The 16,847-nt window shown below is 45.5% G+C and overlaps 1 protein-coding gene across 6 annotated transcripts in view; it reads right to left on the reverse strand.

The window, feature by feature from the left end:
• The window catches only part of HECW1 (HECT, C2 and WW domain containing E3 ubiquitin protein ligase 1), a 422,849-nt gene that overhangs the window by 291,368 nt on the left and 114,634 nt on the right, over positions 1-16,847 (reverse strand). Inside the window, exon 2 of one of the 6 annotated variants that reach the window (XM_045494333.1) lies at positions 7,032-7,089. The exons of 4 other annotated variants lie outside the window; for them this stretch is intronic. In XM_045494333.1, the coding sequence (XP_045350289.1) occupies positions 7,032-7,058 (27 nt within the window). In that variant the 5' untranslated portion in view covers positions 7,059-7,089. Of the gene's footprint in view, positions 1-2,617; positions 2,704-7,031; positions 7,090-16,847 lie in introns of those variants that run through there. One more of the 6 variants, XM_045494335.1, reaches the window with a different exon arrangement.

A 16,847-nucleotide genomic window follows, 5' to 3' on the forward strand; every position in this document is an offset into this window, starting at 1 on the left:
CTGTTTCCGATTCTGTGTCTCCCTCTCTCTCTGCCCCTCCCCCGTTCATGCTCTGTCTCTCTCTGTCCCAAAAATAAATAAACGTTGAAAAAAAAATTTAAAAAAAAAAAAAAATGCAGGTACTGATTTAGCATTTCCTGAATGTGCCTGACAGTCTGCATTTCCAAGCTCCCAGCTGATGCCAAAGCTACTGGTTCCTGGGTAGAGGCAACCTAGGGTGGCTACGGAGAGATCTACTCTCAGCAGAATGAGCACAGGCCTGTGAGTGAGGATCAGACTGCCCCTCGCCGACAGGGATACTGACTGGGGCAAAATGTTGTAGCGGACACTCAGACATGTGCTTCTGACAGAAGGAAAGACACGTGCAACAGGGGCAAGGCATCACCCACAAAGAATGCATTATATCATTATGGAGTAAGGAAAGATTATTTAAGTGAAAATGACACTTATATACTGATTATGGGGGTTGCAAACATATGGTTATGAGAGTTACGTACACTTGCAAACATCCTGTATAAGTCAAATGAGTGAATTCTAGGCCAACCCTGGTTGATCCGGTTAAGAGAAGGAGGAGGACACTCCTGAACGCTGACATTCTTGGGAGCGAGCCAAGGATCCCAGGGCACGTGCCCCTTGAGCACCACTTCGAACTCAGGGGACGCGGCCTCTTGCAATTCCTGTGGTCACACTCTTACCAGGTAATGAGTGGCATCAGTCTCTGAAAAACCGCATCAAACTGAAAGAAACGGTAACTGGAACAAAATAACATGCTTTGGCTAATTACATTTTGGGGGGGAGAGAAAGTCTGGGAAGGATCTGGGAGGCTGAACTGATAAAGGACAAAGGATGAAATAACTGGAGAGTGGGCAGGAGTGTAACGAACCCATCACTCCAAATCGTCTTAGTTATTTAGACCTGCAACTGTCACCAATGAAGCAAGTGTCGACTGCACTGAGTCCCCTGCTCTGCTGGCCTATGTGAGACAAGGAAGGAGGAGAAAGCTCCATGGTGTCCACCCAGTGAGGAATGGAATCAAATTTGGCATCAAAATGGGCTGAAGCCAGAGCTGCCTTCAGAGGCCAGCAGGAGGTGAGCTAAGTGGGAGCAGTGACAGTCAGAAGGTCATAGGCCCCCGACCTAACAGGGGCCCCCTCACTCGGCTCCTGAAAATTGCCGCCAAGCAGAATGTGGGTCATGTAATGTAAGAACTTTAGGTTTTTTTCTTCAAAAGAGGCTCAGATTTTGAATTTTTATACAGAACTGTTTTTTTTTTTTTTAATACTGTCATCTACAAAATCAAACTCTGTCCCAAAATAGAAACCACAACAACGACAAAAACACTGGTGGCCAAATAAAATAATCTTGTCAGGGAGTATAGAGGTGATGACCTCTGGGTTATGTTTTTATGCAAGTTCAGGGTCAGCATGGGCTTCTGGAGATTGTACCCAAAGGTGGGTTGCAATGGCCAAGCAGACAAACACAGGGTGTCCCTGGGGCCTCTCTTCTCCACCTACCCTTACCCTGCTCTCTCTTTCCTCTTAGAACTTCCCAGTTCCTGACATCATGCTGTATACTTACTTTAATTTCTGGTGCCTCCCCTCCCCCAACTAGAATGGAATCTTCATGAGGGCAGGGGCCTGTTTGTTCGCCGCTGTGTCTCCCACACAACAGGGTCTAGTACATAGTGTGGTCAGACCCTGCCCAATAAATACTTGCCAAGTGAATTATGAATGACTGTCGATGTCTCCATCTGCAGCATCCACATCAGATGAGCCTGTCCCATAGGACCTTTATTCTGGGGTCTGACATCTAATTCCTAGCAGTTCATGACACCAGAGTGACATGGATAATCTATATCCAAAATTTCTACAGGGAATAAAATACTCTAAAACCCTACTTCTACTTTGTAAAAAAAACAAAACAAAACAAAACCCAAAAAACAAAACAAAACAAAACAAAACAACCCCTGCAAGAGACAAAGAAAAAAAATACATATCCACTCAGGGTATATACTTAGCTGTGATCATGAAAACACTGACTTACTGTTTGAAATCGTGTAAAACAAGGACCTTCGTTAAGAAAGCACAGCTAAGCAAACAAACCCAGAACCCACATCTGCTGACACACAGCACGGTACCCAGACAGCAGCAGGACACCAGCGATGCCTTGTTCTCGAAGAATTCCTTCTACACAATGCAAACGAGCAGAAGGGGATAGAAATCCGTACCAAGGGACTTCCTGTTCTTGCTGAAAAAGAAAATTCGGGTTCTAAATCTGGCACTACCGAGCAAGGGGGGCGTCTCATTTGTGGCTGCATATAAAGCTGGCACTCCCTTGCCTGAACTAAGGCACTTACTCCGTGCTACTTCAAACCAGCAAAGCTCAAAACAATTAGCTACTCGCACACGTTTTTGGCCAGCTGCTGTCTGAGGAAAACGGCCCTGCAACGTGCATGCCCTAGTTTAAACCAGTCTTTGAGTTGCACACAAAAGCATCCTTCCCCTACCTGTCTCCCTCTCTCAAGTTGAGTCCACAAAGAGACTAGAAATACACTTCCCTTTAAGTGAGAGAAAAACATGTTTAAAGGACAGTCCAGACCTTTTATAAAAGCACTTACTTTGAAAGAACAGCACAGATTATGTATTCAAAACAAGACACCTTCTTAAGAGCAGACCGAGAGGTTGTCCAGTGCCACAGCCTTGCTCTGTGCTGGCAGCTCTGCTCCTGCTGGGCATGGTTCACAGAGAGAGTTGAGCTTGTGGGGCCTGGTCTGCTGGGGCTGCTGCGTCAGGATGACGCCTGGAACAATTATTGGGACAGGCTCTGGGCAAGTCAGCAGGACAGTTTTATTTCTGTGCTGAGATTGCTGCTTCCTCACGGGAAAATATTGGTGGCAGAGCTCCCCCCAGGTATCAGGCAGTGTCGATACTCCCCAGATGATCCGAGTTCTGAGGGAGGCGAGGAGGGGGGTGCCCGTCACCTGTTGGGGGGCAGAGGGCAAGCAGCCCCTATAGGAGGCCTTGTTCATCAGATCAGGTCCCTTCCAGATTCACCCAAAGATACTGGTCTCCTTGACGTAGTGCCTTGACTCGGCCAAGGGCATGACTCAGCTCACCCACTAGCAGTGCTAGACTACACAGTTGCTCTCTCATCATCCAGTAAAGCTGAATTCAAGGCAGTGACTGGAGAAGGGCTAGGGGGAGAGCCTGGTGGTCCCCAACTCAGTGAATCTAGAGCTTGTGGCTTCACGTGCCAGGAGATTTAGCGCTTATATCTTCAGTAGTTATTGCAATACAGTGGTTAGGACTTCGGAACCTGAAATCTATGAGGGATGGAGGAGGTAGAGGAGGAAGGGGAGGAGGAGGAGGGAGAGGGGGAGGAGGGGCAGGAGGGGTGCAGTGGACCTTTCAACTGAGTTCCCAAATCGATAAATGTAGAGAATTAATGATTTGCTATTGCTGATTTTCTACTGGTGTCAAGATAACAAATTGTGGGGTGGAATTAAAGGCCTCCGATGACTTTTCATTTATGCCTGAGTGGCACTATAACTGAAAAGCAAGACTGAGAAACAGTGGGTATTTCAGTAAGCCAGCTGTGGGCTTCAGATGCTCAAGGATCCATACCTCCGTCTACTAATACATACATTCTAGATACAGAGCTTACCTCCAGCATGTAATGGGGTGGAGATAAGGTGTAGGAAACTTTGGGATCATTTTTCATTTGGAAGACTTATGTGAAAACACTCAAGTTATGAAGATATATAATTTCTTTTATCATACGCAGTTTGGGGTCAAGGAGAACGAACAGACAAAGAATATTCTGTATCCGGAGGAGTGTGTAGTCATGGGCAGACGTGAAGCTGGTGGAGCAGGGTCTGACTCCAGGGCTTCCTTAAGCTCTGCCTCTCTGGACAATTTGGGATAGCAGCACACAGCCTCTCTGGGCTTCACTTCCTACATGAGAAGTTTTTAAGATCCCTCAAGTCTTAATGCCCTACTCTTCCTAGTCCTGCCTTCTAGCACATACCCTGACACAGAGAGAAATCTAATGAGCCAAGTCTGTCTCCCTATTTCTTCCATTCCCCTCTCTCCCTCCAGGAAGGTGGCGAATTCCAGCAAAGAACCACATCTTCGTTCTGCCTCCCTATTCTAGCTGCTTCTGACCAAACTCTGAAAAGCCCAGAAGCACTGATTTTTCTAAAGTCTCCGGAGAGTGGGGCAAACAATAGAGATAAGGACTCGTTGCTTATAGCGGACAACTCCTTCAGGTCCAGCTCTGCTTATGAGTTGTGATCATGATCTTCTCAGGGTGCCCTGAGCTTGGTGGGGGTCCAAAGGCCTGGCTGTTCCCCATTCAACACAGGTGTTTCTGCAGACAGATTTGCTCCTGGGGGTCCCACTGGGTGGAAGACGGTCAGGCTGCAACTCCCAGCCCAATTCTACTTCCTCCTTTTTTCTTTCACAGGTGTTATTTCTCGCTCGCACAACCAGTATCTATGTTCTAGGGGACCCAACAGACACAGAGGTGCTAGTCATTGCAATGTGTAAGTCCTAAAGTCTATTCGTTTGCTTTTCCAAAAAGGACCTTTTACAGGCTTCAGGAAGCTTATCTTCAAGCAACAAGATCCTCTTTGTGCCCTAAAGATCTGCAGTGTAAATTTCTGTTCCACTCTCATTCACAGACACAGAGAGGCTGAGATCCCATCAATTTTCGCCAGCCGTTCTCAAACAGGGGTGCATATAAGAATCGCCCCCAGAGACTTTTTCAAAATGCAGATGGCCAAGCTGCACACGCAAAGTTACAATTGGTGATGAGACAGACCCCTAGTTGGAACCACTAGTCTTAGTGTGAAAGTCTGCCTCATCTGGGCTTCTTTGAGAGATGAGCATTCATCCTGCTGAGGATCATTCCAGAAGCTGAAAAGTGTATCTGCACTAAATGGTCAGTTGAGTGATCCCTTATTCATCTCCAGATATTTTTATAAATCCAGCTAGTAATGCAGACTTATTTTGGATCATGTTGAATGAATCTTGGAAAATATTATAGAAAGGCATAGGGCACCTTGGGATCATTTTCAGTTTTGAAGATCGAAACAAAAACCACAAAAGTAATGGGGCTGTAACATTTCCTTTATCATGCACTGTGGGGCAAGGAGTTTTGCACTGATTTTCCACAGAAACTGGAAATAAGGTTGCTGTGTTCGGTCCCTGTAGGTTTCTAGTGTCATTGCTGTGTAGGAGGCTGTGGTTATGCTTACATTTCACAAACTAAGTCCTCTGGGACCACCAGTCCTGATCTCTGTCTTCTCCCTCCTGTTACTCAGGGAGAGCTCACTCACATAAATAATGAGGGAGAATATTTGGCCACCGTATTTCCCGGATCACTGAATACAATCCCCTGAGATTGTTTGCATGCACACTTAGCTTCGTGGTTACATTCAAGGCAGACCGTATATATCTGAAGAGGCACATAAGCTGAGATTTCCTGGGATGGGAAAGCCCTAATTTTCCAATGATCCCCCTCCTGAAAAGAGGGAAGTGAGAACATTCTCCTAGAATGTAAAATGCATCCAAAACGTATTTTTTACGACTTCCTCCTGTATCTTTATAGCCAAAGAGACCATTCAGAAGTCCCAGGGGAATGTAAAAAGACAAGAGCACTGTGCATTGGGGAAAGCATTCTCTTAGCAAAAGTCAAGCCTTCCCCACGTGGGGAAAACTAGGGGATGGGTGGCTCAGTGAACTCAGAGAAATAAAGCAGCGGCTCGACAGCACAACAAACTCAGAGACACAACAGGAAAAAAGTTTAACATTTAAAATTTGAAATTGCTGCCCTGTCACTGTCCCTGTACATTTGGCAGCACGTGATTAAGTAGTGATTTATGCTTCTTGAACACAACACTGAAAACGCTCATTCTCTAAGTGTGCTGCCTTAAACTTGCTAATTAAGATCGCTCCCTGTGAGCAAGTTGGAAACAGTGCCCCGTGGTGGGAGAGAGGACCTCAGTCTGAAGATTTCTTGCCTCCTGTGAGCTGAAAAATGCCAAGATGCACACTGAACATCTCAGAGCTTTGGTCCCCTTACTGCAGGGCCATTTCAGGGATTGGCTGAATATGCACGTGGCTATGTTTAGCACATCTGCAAAGCACCATGCAGATGTGAGCTTTTAATTATTTTTTAAACAAAAGCCTCCTTTAAGGGTTGCCACAGTAGGGCCTGTGGATGGAGATTCCAGCTCACACAGGCACGGACCTGCTCCTCACTTACCCACCCAGAGACTCAGCAGTGACAGAGCCCTCTATACCCAGTTCCCTAGAACATAAGACGGGAACAATGGTCATACCTACCTCTTCAGATTGTGGCAGGTAGAGAGGATTCATGCAGAAAAGCATCTAACACATATCATGACACAGAGTGTCCGGGTAATATAAGCTGTGATTATTGTAAACCAAGACTGTCACTGAAAGTTATAAGGCTGTGAGATATGGGAAGGAGGGGACTTGGCACAAAGTCTGCGGGGATCTGGGGAAAGCCCTTCCCAGGAGAGCCCTCCCCCCCAGCTACAAGAGCCCCCCTGCAATGAACTGGCAAACTCCTGGTGGCTGGCTTGACCGAGGCAGCAGGAGAGATTGCTGCTCTGGTCTCCAGGTGAATTTCCATGCATTCGCATCAACTATAAGGCAATTCCCCACAGCCCAGCAGAGTGCTCCACTATAATTTGGGAAGGACCATCACAGAGTGCTCGTTTCCAGGTACAAATTCACTTGCGACAACCGTACGTTCACATCACACAAGGGAAACTTGACATGCAAAGAACATCATCTCAGAATGGAGCACAGTCAAAAAGGGGTAGATGCAGGTGGCAGGGGAGGGACGGGTGATGGATCTCAAATGTCCGAGCTGCGCTGGTGGGAGTTCCCGGGCCGGGCGACCACCGTGGCCTGTGGGCTGAGGCACATTCCATTATGAGTGGCGTGGGTTTATAATGGAATGACATGGATGGGTTCTTATAATCAGAAAAACACACTGACCTTCACACTACAGAGGTGCAGCAGCATAATGACCCACCACGTGCACGCGCATCAATTCCTGGGGAAAAGTCCAACGAGGTTAACTCAGCGTGTATCCCGAGCAAACAAAATCAGCGACATTACCCAAAAGAAGAATGCCGTGCCCCCACCCCCACCGAGGTACCTGGCTCAGGCAACCAACATGTAAAAGGAAAACTTACACAAGGATCACAATCATTTCCATAAAATTGACAAAAGGTAGCAAACAACATTCTTTTATGTCATGAGTCATTTGATTTAGATTTTAAAACTTAATGCTAAGGAGTGAGAATCACAGGACTAGAAAGAAATCTTTTTGTCCCTTTCAGAAAGCAAAGATTTGGTGTGGGGCTTGCGGGGAGGGGGAGATCTGTTTCCCCAGCCCTCTGAGAAAACTACCTAAAGACGTCCTCAGACATGCTCCACTTGTAAGACTCCCTCAACCACAAAGGAACCTGATCTATAGTTAAGCTGCTGGAAATATCACTGACTCATCTCAGCGCAGTTACTCGGATGTGAAAGATTCAAGAGGAAGCAGTGTCCCTTACGTGCCCAGTAGAGTATTGCCCCAGATAGCCATCACTGGTCACAACGTCTGCACTTGAGTACAGAGAAACCATGTCAAAAATTAGGAGTTGAATGGAGACATGCCAGGCATAGGAAAATTGCTGACAGTATTCCACCAGGGTCCTATCAATCCCAGTGTCACTGTGGCTCATGGGTCTTTATTCTGATTAAGTTAACGTTGCTATGAAAGTAACCGATATGGTCTTATACTCCAGAAAAAAGTGGTATATGATATCAGCTTTCCAAAAACCCCAGTGAAACCTAAAGCTTTGCTGACAAATGGGTTTGGGTAAGAAACAAGTCGCAAGCTTGCATTCTGCATGTGTAGGTTATATTCTCAGCCCTGGTGTGAGCAGATTTGCATAGGGGAGAGTCAGAGAATTTAAGGTACACGTACTCATGTACTCAGATCCTGCTGTGTGCCCCTCCCTAACACACGCCGGGCACTGCATGCCTTCTCAATGGTAAGAAAACAACGTGGTGTTCACCCCTTTCCCTATGGCTGCTCTTCAGGCTTCCCCAGCCCTGCTCCATTTACAGGCTCTTCCTCACTCACCCTTTTCCATGTTGGAGGCCCTCAGACCCTTCCATATTCACACTAGGGGCCCATATTCCCTTCCATGGCCTCAATTACTCTCTTAACATTGACAATTCCCAAATTTCCCTGACAGCTCAAAGCTCTTGTCCGAGCTCCAAACCAACATCCACTGGGGCTTCTCACAGCCCCCAGACACAGTGCAAAAGGAACTCAGGATCTTTATCCTTAAACCTGATGCTCCCCACCAAAGCCCATACTCAGTAACAATTCCTTCTCCACTGGGTCTCCCTGCCAGTAACTCTTTTTTTCCCTGTCAATAACTTTTGCTACTACTTTTTAACCATTCTAAGAATCCATTTCTACTCCTTCGTCATGGCCCAAGCCTCTCCCCTCCCCAATCTAAGTCTCCCCACCCTGCCCATGCCCCGTATACATTCTGTACAACAGGTAGAATTCTTATAAAAGGACATCAGATTGTAGCTTTAATGGCCTCACACTTCCTTTAGGCTAAAGTCTGAGACAAGAGGAGACATTTCATACAAGCATGGAAAATGGATCTGGCCCTTCCTCCTCCCTGGCCCTACTGTCTGTCTCTCTCCACCCCATGCATGACATCCCAGTCACTTGGGGAGTTTTGCTCGGAGGTACTCCTCTTTTTCTGGCAGATGTCAGTATGCTGTTCCCTCTGTCTGAAACATGCTTCCCTCAGTCCTCCTTCTCCGCAACCTCTCGTCCTCGCACCTCTGGGCTCCCCACCCAGAACAAATGTCCCTAGAACAATACCTGGTACTTACATTAGTGTCTTTGAAAATAATTCTAAAGAACTATTTGTGTATTTTGTTTAAAGTCAACCCGAAGTTCTGTGGGAGCTGGGCTACCGTCCTCAGTGCTGAGCACAGACCTGGAACACAGGCTTGCTCACCACGTGCAGTGAGACTAGGACAGATGAAAGAACTGCTGAACGATGGGGGACTGACATCTGTGTCCTTGAGGAATTCACAGTCTAGACTTTAGAAGACAGAAAAGAAGCCTCTTGATGCACCTGTCCTTAACCAAATGTTGATCTAATTAATCAAACATACACATGCGCATTTGAAGAGTAAGCAGAACAGAAAAAAAAAAAAAAAAGACCATTCAAATTACACGTTACCAATTTAGCACTTAACCTGGGGGAAGACTGGTTATTTTACTTTATAGTTTCCTGTAAATTGTTTTTTTACAGTTTACTAATAGTTTAGCAGCAAAACTTGACACTGGCAAAGAAGAATAGCAGAGTGAAGACTTTATAAGTAAAGTGAACGGGGATTAAAAAGGATCCGGCTCTAGATCCCCAAATCTCATGGCACCCCACCAGCCAGGACCTCCTGGATGGAACCTCCTCCATCAGGAATAAGCTAGAACCCAAGCAGGTTAAGGAATGAAATGGGGACCAAGTGACCGTCTACATGAACGCAACCAGGAAAGTGCTCTACTCTTTGCCTTTGGCCCATCCAGGCTTTACAGATCTGTCCACGCTCTTCAAAGATTTCAAGTGGAGGAAAAGACAATTGACAGTATTAAGGATCAACAAAGTTGTACCTTGTAAGTAACCTGAGATTAGATAATTCTTCCTTCAAATGCATGAGCATTTATAAGAGGTTATATCCACTTCTCCTACTGCACTCCAGGGGCTAGGAACCTTAGGGACACTCTTGGAGTCCACCTTACAGGGCAACAGGAAAATCAAATGGGAAGGACGCCTTTGAAGACCACTGCAGCAGGGCCTGAGTCAGAAGCCCTAACAGCAGACAAGCACAGCCCTTGACAAGAACGCTCCTTCACGGTCCCTGATTCAGCCCTCTGAGGACCCAACATCCATGCAAGCGCCCTGGAAACTAACCCTCTGTCAGCCCCATCGTGGGGTCAAGGCTGAAAGGCAGAACACTGCTTCCAGGTCACGTGGGTGGAAGCTACCATTATTAAAAATCAAATAAACCATATAAGATGTTAATCCAGGGCCAGTATCAATCCTGCCCCTACCCAAATGAGTCAAGGTTGAAAACTAATACAGAAAGCATACCACAGTGATTTATAATGTGCTAAAAATTTTTTTTGTTGTTTTGCTTTTCCCCTGTTCCTTTCCATCTGCATCTAGGAAGTAAAGGGTTTTGAGGAAGAGATCAATATCATTATGGGTGAAATGGATAAAAGGGAAAATCCTTTTTTTTTTTTTGTAATTATAGAAACAATGTACATTTGGTATTTAAATTCCCAAACCATACAGACAGTACAATAAAAAGTCACTCATAAACCTACCCCTGAAGAAAGCTAGAGATTCTGGTTGGGAGTGGGTTTCTTCTTTCTAAGAAGTGGGTTGAAGGAAGCCTGGCCAAGGGGCCACCTTCAGGGTGGCCCGGTCCCAGCAGGTCCCACTGGCTTGGGGGTGGGGATCCTGGAAAAGAAGCCCAGAGTTGCTGGCCTTCCGAGGAGGCTTGTGATATTTAAAAAGACTTTACACTCACTTTAAGTGGATGTATCTGATATCCTCAGAAAGCTGGTCAACCAGCATAATCACTCCCCATAAAAGACTGCAATCATGTCTATCAATTATTTTAGGTTGTCCTCAGAATGGATGATTGACAATTAGGATCGACTGAATTCCAACAGGAGATGCCAAGCTGCACGTGGGCAGTTCCAAATACAACACGACAGACCCGCCTGCAAGGACAAATTAAGCTCAACTGTACGTGTTTTGAATGAGATTTTTTAAAGCTTATTTCTTCTTGGATATCAGAATATTACATTCGCTGATTTAATAAGATGATTCTGGTTGAGAGCTCCCAGGAACATGCTGTGTCACCAGATCTTCCCTCGTGTTGTGTCCCAAAGGCAAGGTGTCCTCTGCTAACAGTCAGCGTTGACAGTGCATTGACACAAATGAATCTGGTCCTGTTACCAATTTTGTGACCATGAGGCTGGTGGGTGTCAGCACTACTGGGGGGCTAACCAGTCTGGCTTCATCCTGAGCTCCTTTCTTTCAGCCCCTTGTCTTGATGCCATTTGCATCTTCAGGACATATAAGATTTACTATCACATGACCTTAAAGAACTACTCTCCTTGAATTTGTCTTCCTGAGAGGAGGTGTCTTCATGAGCCACTACCTAAATCATCACTTCCTGTCATTAATGACTTATAATGCCTTCCAGATTCTCAGGCCCCACCACTCATATAGATCATCTCTCTTAAATTAAAAAAAAAAAAAAGGCTTTGACAAACTGGCGAGGCTTTTCTCAAAGAACACGGACTTGGTGGCTGAACCTGTGAGCCATTCATTTTTTATATTCACTTCATCAGCATATTTTTTAATTTCATTTGTGCATATATTTTTCCAGGTCTCTAGCATAACCGTGACCAAATTTCTATCAATAGTGATGCACATATTGAAGAGGGCATCTCTTGAGATGAGCACTGGGTGTTGTATGGAAACCAATTTGACAATAAATTTCATATATTAAAAAAAGAAAAACAGTGATACACAGAGGGAAAATAAAGATGTCTTGACTCCCAAGTTCACCAAACTTCCCTAGTGACTATTTCTTCCCAACATGATGGACTCATGCTGGTTCTAAGAAAGGCTGGCCCCAGAGACGGCCAGTTTGTCCTCACAGGGACAGTTCCAACTCCATGAGCAGGCAACATAAATATGTGAATGCAGCCTCCTCCATCCAGCACCTTCTTCCTCAGACCCCAACTCTGAGCAGCAGAGAGGAAATGCCAGGAGAAGGCGTGCAGCTGAGTCTGGTGGCCAAGGTGGTGAGGGCAGGGTGGAGGCAGCCCCCAGCAGCCCTCGCGCCAGGGTCAGTGTTCATGGCCCTGAGCTGGGTCCCCGCCTTACCACTTCCATCCTTCCCAGGGCTGAGATTTACTGCTGTTCAGCCCACGGCTGTTTGCTTTTCCTCAACCTTCATGTTCCAGCCGCAGGACATCTGTGACGGGGAAATCCTCATAACAGAGCTCCATACTTGACTAACTCCACAACAAAGCTGTCTTCTAAGAATAATAGCTGATCCCAGGATGTTTTCATTAAAAACAGATTTCAGTGACAGACTATCAAAACATTTTCTTTGTACAATAAGCAATATGATGGGGGCAGAATTATGCAAAACATATGGGCTTAACACTGCCCTCGGCAGCTAGGAGCTCATTTGCCCTGTTTTCAATAGCTTATTTGACTCACCCATCACGGGTATGTTCAGACTTTGTCCTGCACGGTGCTTTTTCATGCTCCAAGTGGCAGAAGAAAAAGGCTGGTGAACTGCATTTCTGCCTCTGTTTCCAAAATCTGTCACCGGTGGTCTTAGAGGGGTGGGGCTTGCTTGTATCCTTAGAGAGTCAGAGTTGTTCACTTATTAACCATTCACCACTTGCCTGGCATCATTTTGGCATTGGAAAAATGCCGTCATGAAAGCTAATATCTAGTATTTCTATGGCTTCCAACGTGCCAGGCCCCGTTCTAAGTGCTTTACCTATAGAACTCCCTAACCCTCGCAGCCGCCCCAGAGGCAGTTGCTATGACTGTCTGCATGTTATAGGTGAGGAAACAGAAGCATGGAGAGGTTATGTAACTTGCCAAGTGTCACACAAAGAATAAAGAGCAGGGCCAGGACTCAGACCCGGGCATCGGGGCTCTGGAGCGCATACATACCTGGACCCTGCCCTAAAGGAACCAACACACGGACCCATCACCTGAGTATGCAAGACGTCTTGGTTCACTGAATTTAAGAGTGGAGGGGGGTCTGCGCAGTCCTTGCTCAGTGTTGAAAAGTTATTTTTGTCGGTAATACCTTTATGACACTAATGGGGATATACCTCCTGGAACCCTGTTCTCCTCAGTTAAACACCTTGTTTGCCCTGTTCTTTTTTATTTTTTAGTCTAGTTTCCACTTCATAGCCTAATTCTTCTGAAACTTATCTTTGTGTATGGTTTATAACAGTTGCCGTCTCCTTCATTTTCGGTTTTGACCCTTACAAAGAGTTTTCCAAGGGCTATGTGTTAAGAAATCGTTTAATATATTAGAAATCACTAAACATTTTAATAAACTCATATGTATTGCAAGAGTCTCAATCTCTTTGATTGTCCTTTCTGTTCCTATACTGACACATTAAGTTTTCAGGTTTGTGGTATGTGTGTGTGTACATGTACCCAGAGTCAAACATATACACTTATTTACTATATATGTATGACAATTTATCACATTGGATAGCACAAGTACCCCCTTTGTTAATTTTTGAAATATATTCTTCTCAAAAATCTCCTAACAATGCTTGCATTTTTATTTGTCTAGAATCTGGAGAACCAGGGTTGCTGTGGACCCAAGGTAAGCATGGGGAAATGCCATAAGAGCCCTATGTTTATCACAAGGCACTGACAAGGCAGGAACCAGGGGAATGCTTGCAATACCCACACAGAGGATTCCCACTGAAGATTCAATGGAACTCAATCCTTACACTCAACTGGCCACATTCTAGAACATGAAAATCCTCTGGATTTTGTCAGTGGAATAAAGTTAAACTAACAGATGAATATGATAAGGGTTTGAACTTTAAGTTATTCCAACCCAGAACATGATCTGTTTCTCCACTTATTAAATTCCTATTTTGTTTTTTTAAAAATTAACATTCATAGCTTTCTTCACACAGGTCCCACAAAGTCCTTGCTATTTGCAGTTCAGGTTTTCTTTGTTAAGATTGCAAGATGGTTTCTAAAATTATCATGGGTTTGGGCCAATGGATGCCTTTCTAATTCTGCATGTTTTATGATTATGGCACTCTATTCCCTTCCTTTTCCTTCAGATTCTTGTTATCAGCCTAGTCTTCATGCTCACGTTTTATCATGTTTTATTACATGTGGGGCCAAATATCAACATGTTTGCTGGTCTGGGGTTCATCACCAGCCAGGAGGGCAGACTCCTACCTACATTCCCCAGTATAAAGGGCCAACATTTCCTTCCCTCCAGCCACTCTTGAGGTAGAGGCAGGTGGTTCTCTGTAGGGTTCCCCCAGGGAGTGAGCTCTACCTTCCTACAGTGTCCCAGAGGGAGAGCTCTGGAGCCCCTTGGGCAAGGCTCTGCCTGGTTCCAGGTGAGGGCTCTCCCTTACCCAGGTCTTCTCCCTGCAGGTGTGCTGGGGCTGGGCTTGCATGTACCACGGTGGTCAAGGCTTGAGTCAGGACCATGGCTCTAGCAGGGATTGATCTGATTTGCTGATCAATCTTGAGCCAACAAGATTAGGTGGACCAACAGGACCTTACTTTGGGTCTGCTGCCTAAACCTGGATAGTCACAAAGTGACCTAACATTTGTTTTCATCTCTTGTGCATCCATTTCTCTCTAGGGCCTCATGTGGAGGAGTCTTTTCATTCAGTCACATATCCAACAAGTGTTCATTGAGGGCTAACCACACACCAGGCACTGGAGATGAGGAGGCATTGTTAGTTACCATCACAGACTACGAGCCTGGCTGTGCAGCTTATGTTTGAGAGGAGAGAGCAACAAAAAAGCCCCTTGGAAATAAATAAGTAAAATACACATGTTAGAGGGTAGGAAATTTTAAGGCAAAATAATAAATCAGAAATGAAATGTTAAGATGTAGATAGGAGGTGGCATTTTAGATTAGATTTCTCAAAGGAAAGAAGATTTGTAGTAAAGAACAAAAGGAAGAAAAGAAAGTGTCCAAGGAAATGTCTAGGGTAAGATGGTTCTGGTCAGAGAGAACAAGTGCAAAGGTCCTGAGGTGGAAAGTGCATTTTTTTCATTCTTTGTTTCCTTGTTTTGAGAAACAGCAAAGAGGCCAGTGTGGCCAGAGCTAAGAAACCAGAGGGGAGAATGGTAGGAAATGAAGTTGAAGATGTAGCATGGGGCTGGGTGGTGCTAGGTTTCCTTGTTCAGTGGGAGTGCTCTGGTCTCCACACTAAGCGGGGTGGGGAATCACTGGAGAGCTCCAAGCAGGGAAGTGACACGACCTGGCTGGCAATGAGCAAAGTGTCTCTAGCCGCCGGTTTAAGACCACACTGAAGGAGAGGCAAGGGAGGAGGTTGGGACAGCTTGCAAGAATCCAGCACAGACACAAAGGTGGCATGAGCAGTGGGAGGGTGAGAATTTGGTCAGAATTCTGGAGAGCGGAGCATTGTCATGGGCAAGGCTGTATTACATTTCATTTGTAATGCCTCTAGCTAAGCTTCTGTTCATCGAGCAGCCATTTCATCACATGCAGCTCTTGCAGACTGAAGGGGATGCTTGCCGCGGCTTACCTGCTCAAATACCTGCAATGAAACTTCCTGCTGGAGAGTATGAAGCAGCTTCTCTTTCCCTTGCCAGACACCGTAACCTGTTTTCATGTCTCTCTGCAAATCTTTTGTTTATCATGGTCATCAGAGCTCCCGTTGTGCCCATTGTATCTCTAAGTCCACTTCCAGCTCCACTGCATTTTGGGGAGGGGAGGACCCCAAATGAAAACAGGAAGAGAGGAGCAAATGGAGGCCAGGATGTGGGTTGGAGCTGGCCCAGAGCTACAGAGGGCAGGTGGAATGTGCGGCCTGGCAGAGGTCTAGCCCTGGTCTTCCGGGCCCCAGTCAAACCCTATGTCCTAGAAATCAGTCCTGGAGACAGATATATCGATCACTATTTCTAGGCTCCAGAGCACTATCATCTGGTATCATTTCGGAAACTTTTCACAAAATTATGTTCATAGAAGTTGTACTTGGGGGAGGGAGATGCATCCAGTGACCTCCATCACTACCAGTCAGTCAGTCTGGTAACTGAATATCACCGCCATCTCCTTCAGTGCACTGGCTAACATTTTAAGACTCTACAGACACACAGAAGAGTTTCTCAGACATTGAAAAACAAGCAATAGCAGCTTTTCTTTGAACATATGATCCATAAAGATATTGAATCCATAGGCATATGCTGACCCTGATATATGCGACTGTGTGTCACTTATCTTTTCCACAACAGCATCTCAAAAGCCCTGGGGACTAAATGTAAGCAAATTGTGTCACTCGATGCTAAGATGTTGAGGGCTCATGAGGCAAGAAAAATTGTAATATCCAAGTTGCAGTTTCTTCAGTAACTTTACTTTCTCCACATTGATGGTGTGTATAAACATGAACAGTTTCCAGATGTAATATCTAACCCAATAATGTCCACCAGCTGGGATAGGAAGACAAGTGTTAGATTTTCACTCTGGTCTCAGAATTTCAGCCAGAGAATATTCACCTACTGAGAACTGTGAACCAGAGGGGTTCTCATCTCCACCTCTGAAAATGTGGGTCTACTAAAACTTAACAACAAAACTCAGAACATTAAAAAGCACGAGTGTTGGGGAAAATACTCTATGAATATTATCATGTTTCTGGTCGTTAGGGGTTTCTGAGCAAAGAGCACTGATACCTGGGTTTGAGGGTGATTCATGGCCACCCTAAAGGTAGAGACCTCTGGAAAGATGTAATCCCACCTCCTCTGGAAGCATCTGTTTACATGCAGGTGTATAAGCCCAGAGTCTTTTGGTTCCTCTCCTTGGAAAGGATTTCATTGTATTCCAGAACAAAGGTCTTTCTTCCTTTCTGCAGAGAGGAAGGCAGCCAAATATTCCAGTAGCACCTATATAAGCTCTGGGATTCATAACTTCAGGGATCTCTCCTGTGGCACAAACCTC

Source organism: Leopardus geoffroyi, chromosome A2 (assembly GCF_018350155.1).
Source record: "Leopardus geoffroyi isolate Oge1 chromosome A2, O.geoffroyi_Oge1_pat1.0, whole genome shotgun sequence".
NCBI lineage: Eukaryota > Metazoa > Chordata > Mammalia > Carnivora > Felidae > Leopardus > Leopardus geoffroyi.